The sequence below is a fragment of the Lottia gigantea genome (assembly GCF_000327385.1).
Source record: "Lottia gigantea unplaced genomic scaffold LOTGIsca_48, whole genome shotgun sequence".
In the NCBI taxonomy this organism is placed as follows: Eukaryota; Metazoa; Mollusca; class Gastropoda; family Lottiidae; genus Lottia; species Lottia gigantea.
The window spans coordinates 1,451,431-1,457,462 of record NW_008709663.1 but is presented as its reverse complement, the minus strand read 5'-3'; the positions used below and the strand labels follow the sequence as shown (position 1 = coordinate 1,457,462).

General features: G+C 39.2%; 2 protein-coding genes across 2 annotated transcripts; one reads left to right on the top strand and one right to left on the bottom strand.

Moving 5' to 3' along the window:
* Positions 1-562: 562 nt before the first annotated feature.
* Positions 563-1,380, top strand: LOTGIDRAFT_84910 (hypothetical protein; the record flags this gene model as incomplete). Its single annotated transcript, XM_009061383.1, has 2 exons — positions 563-865; positions 1,000-1,380. Coding segments are annotated over 2 exons (684 nt in total), but the record flags the coding sequence as incomplete, so codon positions are not given.
* Positions 1,381-4,149: 2,769 nt separating this feature from the next.
* Positions 4,150-4,834, bottom strand: LOTGIDRAFT_164941 (hypothetical protein; the record flags this gene model as incomplete). The annotated part of the gene is made up of 3 exons (XM_009061443.1): positions 4,150-4,341; positions 4,477-4,590; positions 4,724-4,834. 3 exons carry the CDS (start codon positions 4,832-4,834, stop codon positions 4,150-4,152), a joined length of 417 nt encoding a protein of 138 aa, XP_009059691.1.
* Between the last annotated feature and the right edge of the window lie 1,198 nt (positions 4,835-6,032).

The window sequence follows — 6,032 nt, the reverse complement described above, 5'->3', positions numbered from 1 at the left end:
AACCAACCAATTTCACTTCTTCAACTAGATCATACATCATTGTCTCTCTGGGTATATTACTTGCCTCTCTGGATATTACTTGGCCCCCAAACAATAAATTCCTTGCTTTATGTCTATATGTCTGGAATTATTCCCATGCCAAAAATAACAGTTTCAGTTAAAAGTTTCAAGAAAGAGACTAAAAACAAGAGATGTAAGAACAAAACTACAATCTAATCAAATCAAAACCACAACACAATACTGTAGAATTTTTAACGGGGAGGATTACAATTCAAACAATATCAGAATTTATTGTATCTCTAAGAAGATATAATCTCATAGTACCAAACAACTTAACAAATAACAACCATCCTTTTTCATGTTTAATTCAACTGAATAACTATTCTACATCATTTTACATAATCATCACAGTCAGGTTTTAAGTGCGTCCGATCTAGCAGACGACAATCTAACTCGCTACTGACCGAGCTATTCCACTGTCCTAGCAGACGACAATCCAACTCGCTACCGACTGAGCTATTCCACTGTCCTAGCAGACGCCAATCCAACTCGCTACTGACCGAGCTATTCCACTGTCCTAGCAGACGACAATCCAACTCGCTACCGACTGAGCTATTCCACTGTCCTAGCAGACGCCAATCCAACTCTCTACCGACTGAGGTATTCCACTGTCCTAGCAGACGCCAATCCAACTCTCTACCGACTGAGGTATTCCACTGTCCTAGCAGACCACAATCTAACTCGCTACCAACTGAGCTATTCCACTGTCCTAGCAGACTACAATCCAACTCGCTACCAACTGAGCTATTCCACTGTTCTAGCAGACTACAATCTTACTCGCTACCGACTGAGCTATTCTTCCACTGTCCTAGCAGACGACAATCTAACTCACTACCGACTGAGGTATTCCACTGTCCTAGCAGACGACAATCCAACTCTCTACCAACTGAGCTATTCCACTGTCCTAGCAGACTACAATCTTACTCGCTACCGACTGAGCTATTCTTCCACTGTCCTAGCAGACGACAATCTAACTCTCTACCAACTGAGCTATTCCACTGTCCTAGAAGACGACAATCCAACTCGCTACTGACTGAGCTATTCCACTGTCCTAGCAGACGGCAATCCAACTTGCTACCAACTGAGCTATTCCACTGTCCTAGAAGACGGCAATGCAACTCGCTACCGACTGAGGTATTCCACTGTCCTAGCAGACAGCAATCCAACTTGCTACCAACTGAGCTATTCCACTGTCCTAGCAGACAGCAATCCAACTTGCTACCGACTGAGGTATTCCACTGTCCTAGAAGACGGCAATCCAACTTGCTACCAACTGAGCTATTCCACTGTCCTAGAAGACGACAATGCAACTCGCTACCGACTGATCTATTCCACTGTCCTAGAAGACGACAATCCAACTCACTACTGACTGAGCTATTCCACTGTTCTAGAAGACGACAATCTAACTCGCTACCGATTGGCCTATTCCACTGTCCTAGCAGACCACAATCCAACTCGCTACCGACTGAGCTATTCCACTGTCCTAGAAGACGACAATCCAACTCACTACCGACTGAGCTATTCCACTGTTCTAGAAGACGACAATCCAACTCACTACTGACTGAGCTATTCCATTGTTCTAGAAGACGACAATCTTACTCGCTACCGACTGAGCTATTCTACTATCCTAGAAATCAAATAAAACTCGAAACTTCCTGAATAAAAACTGAGAACTTCAATGCCATATAAGGTAACAAACACAAGTCCACAAACCAAAATTGAAATAAGATAACTAAAATATGTAAGAAATTAGCATGTTGACGTGTTACCATGGAGATATGATGGATGAGGGTGGGTAGATATAGATATTTTATCGATATTTAAAAATTTTATTGTTTTAAAACTCTATTTCTGTACTATAATATACTGCCAATGTCACTTGCAAGACAGAATGTGTTTATACTTCCAGAACATCTATTGTTTATACTCTACTACTGCAAGTAGTGCAATATATTAAAGCTTTTTTTAAAAGGAGGCCATGCTATTGGGATGCAATCCCATCATAGATTGAGATCACAGTCTTTTTGTCCTTAGGGTGGGGGCTGGGCCCAACAAGTGAGAATTAAGCCCCAGCAAAATCTTCTTCAGTTCAGCAGATATTGATTCTTTGTACAAATCAAACAGATATAGATTTTGATATGTTTTTGGTAACTCAAAATTGTCAGAAATTCTTTGGGCCTTTAAATTTTTTTGGAGAACCATTTCAGACACTCTTTGAGAGGCTTGCAACATGACGCCTCCATAGAGTTGCGCATTTTAAATCCAGCCGCGACAATTATCCTCTCACCCTCTATTTGTACCCCCAGTCTCGGGAGTCTGGGGTCTCCACTGGCTATTAACAGAATGTCATTTGTGACCAACATGTCACGGTAAGTGTATCGATACTGGACGATATTCTTTATGTTATTAAAAAGTGAGGTCTTCATCAACTGATATCACTGACCTGACTGAAATTATTACAAACTATTTATAGAACTGCGGACGTTAATCATTCCTATCAACGACATTATCACAGTTACAAAATTATAAATTAATATATATAGAAACCTTGAAGATAAAGTGTTAATTAATAACCACATAGCGGTAATGTACCTTGACTCTTGTATTTTATATGCATCGTTTTGTGGCACGATTGGCAGAACCCAGCACATAAAAACAATATACAGTATAATTAAAACTATAGGTACATATAGAGTTTAAGATGTGTTAAACCAAGTTATCCCTGGTTTTATTTAGCACCTGCCATAATGGTCTACCCTTTCCATCGATTAACGCCTTTCTTTCACTAATAGACTTTAATTATTAATAAAATGTTTGTTCACAGTTTGAGAGATATGATGAAAGCAAAGTGTGAAAATTCTGCGATTGAAATTAAGGACTTATTTCTTCAGGTATGACGTCTAATTTTCTGCACCAGATTCACCTAATGAAGACTGGAAACACCATTCAGTGTGCCTGTAGGTGAAGTTTTATCAGGACTAGCTTCGATTTACTCAAAACCCAAACAGAGAACTTTTCTTGATCTCATCATGAACTGATATTCTTAAAACAAAATCCATCACCAGACAACAAATTGACCAACCCTTCATGGGTTAACTGGAATAAAGGCAGCTGTCAAAAAATGCCATGCTGTTTGCAATGAGAAAAAATTTCCCCTCTCTCTGAACAGACATGACTTATGTTTTGGATTCCTAAATGACAATCTCAGATCCTCAGTCTTCAAACACACAGGTCCTCTGAGAATTGTCTCCTCAGAACGAGAAACTCTTTGCATAACTGTGTTGTCACTGAGGGAAAAAGCTGGCTTCAATCTGGCTTTAAGCTAGCTTTCGTGTGTTTCCACAGGGCAAATTGCTGCTCGGTTGCATGCGGCAATTCATAGGGGGCCAACTGAAAGCTAGTTTAAAGCCGGCTTTCGCTTTACTCAGTGGAAACGCCAACTTTATCTCGTTCGGCAATAGGGGGCATTCTGGTCTTTCCGGTCTATTGCATTTATTACTGGTCTAAACAGTAGTCTTGTACATCATGAGTTCTCAATAATATGAGACTTTGTGATTGAGGCTAAAATCGTTCAGGGAACTAGTTAGAATCAGAGTAAACGCAACACGTTCGGCATTAAAGCTAGCTCTAAGCTGCTACAATTCTCAGTGGAAACACTTTCTATGTAAGGCCCTCTGATCAGCATCTCTGGAGGTCTTAGGTCTACTCCACTACTTGATAATTCATTGTTTTAAGTCCCTTAAAGGGTCATGTGATGTGGAATTAACACAAAAAAATAATGACTGCTGTTCTTCTGGGTTAAATATAGAATTTCAGCGTGTATTATTTCAGAATATCATTTCGAGAAACCACATACTTTAGTTGAACAAAATGAAGATATGACATCGATTTCAAAACCCTACAAATAAGTTTGACGCTTAATATGCAACTTGTGGGAAATCAAATTCGAGTCCCTAAAAAACACTAACCTGTTAGTGGTCTGACACCTGCTGACCTTGTTAACCCTGTCTACTTCCTCATGAATATTCATGAACTCCTTAGGAAGCTTCTTGATCCTTAATAATCATCACAATATTGATACTGGATAATCTAATCTAATCCAATTAACCACTGATTAATCCAGACACCTGATTGAGTAAGATCAATTAAAAAGGATACTCTCTTATCCCCAACATTAACTCCACGACGATGTGTTTGATTCTGTCGCTGTCTGTCACGATGGAACCTTTCTCCCAGCAACTGTCTGCCAGTTTTCATATCCTCCAAATGTTGCAATGCAGTCTGAAAGGAAAAGACATAAATTTTTTACGATGATTCTCGACTATTATCACGTAACCTAATAAATTTGGCCGCCATGTTGTTACAACGGTAAACTGAGTAGAAATTAGGGCAATGTCAAATTGACTCCAAACCTACCTGCAAATCAATCCCCTGGTTCGTTCCGATCTGGTTAACATTTGGCAAAGATCCTCCTCGGTATGCCCCTAAATTCTGAGCAATAGGTAAATGTTGTTTCTGGTAAACGGGTGGCTGAAATACAAGAAAAATCATTTTTACATCAGAAATAAATTTCACGAAAATTGTGTCGGAAGCGACAGTCGACGACTTTTCTAGCGACAATTTTAGACAATAAATATCGGATGTAATTCTCTAAACAGCTTACCTTCGTCGCGCAATTTACTTCCTTCAAAATAGCTTCAAAGGCTGCGGTCTCCTCGGCCTGCTTTTGGTTGTGTAAAGCTATTTTTTCGCTAAACTTCCTCGGGTTCGCCATTTTGGCTGCAAAACGACAAGCTTGTTATGATTTTGACCATGCAGGGGGTCCATAAGGAGTTTCGTCCAATGAAAGGATGTGAATTAATCACGTGATAAGAATCTAGATGGCAGTGTAGAAATTATCAAGGTGCGGCGATGAATTTTTCTCCCGTAATTTATCATTTTAGTAGTGAAAATACAGACAAATCAAGCCTATTCTGACAGCACAATAAAATATTATTTATGTCTTTAAATATATCGCTATATCCCTTTAATTCAACTCGACTATTGTATATTATCTAAGTGTGGTATATGAACTGGGGTTATAACCCATATACCACACTACCGTTAGAGTATATCACCATTCACAGGGCCGTATTACAATACCGTTATTCAATCGTTTAAAGATGGAATACCACGTTTTAATCAAATGTAAAAAGTAATTACCAAAATACATAAATTTCCCATAACATGATTGTATTTTTTAAGAAACAACAAAGGTGGCTGAAATCTTTCAAAAGTGGGAGGGGTGCTGGTTTGCACCCCAAAATGTACTCTCACTTTTTACATTTTATATTTTTAACAAATAAGTGGCTTTATCCCTAAATATGAGTCAGAATGCCCCAAAATCGATTCCATTTTTCGAAAATATTTTCAATGGAGAACCTTCACGGACACTCCACGAGAATCTTGTCACAGAGATGTCGCATTTTGAATTCAGTTGACCCCATCCCCCTCCCCCGCCAGTCCATTGAGGTAGGTAGGTAGATGACAAGTTAACGTTCGTTTCCAGCGTATACTGATAACAAAAACTACCCCCATAGAGCCAGTCTGCCCCTCCTCGTATCTTAAGCCGTTTTCCTTAGCCCACATGGCGCAGAAAAGTAGGACGTAAAACTCATTTCATTTCCTCGTCCATATAATATTTATGTTAAATATCACCGTGACTGATTAACAGACAGGTACGACGTACATCTCAACGATTTTCTAATTTTATTATGCGGGTAGGACGAGCTGCGAAGGACGTAAAACTCCATTCGTTTCTTTTCCGTTTACTAATTTTATTGCAAAACATGTAGTACCAGAGTAAGTATATGGGACGCAACTCTGCTTAACTTGTTACAGAAGTCACACTTAAAAACTAATTCAGAAAACTTTATTGGGCTGAGTATTTGGGTAAGTTTTAGTTTTCGATGTTTGGAGGGTGTGGATATATG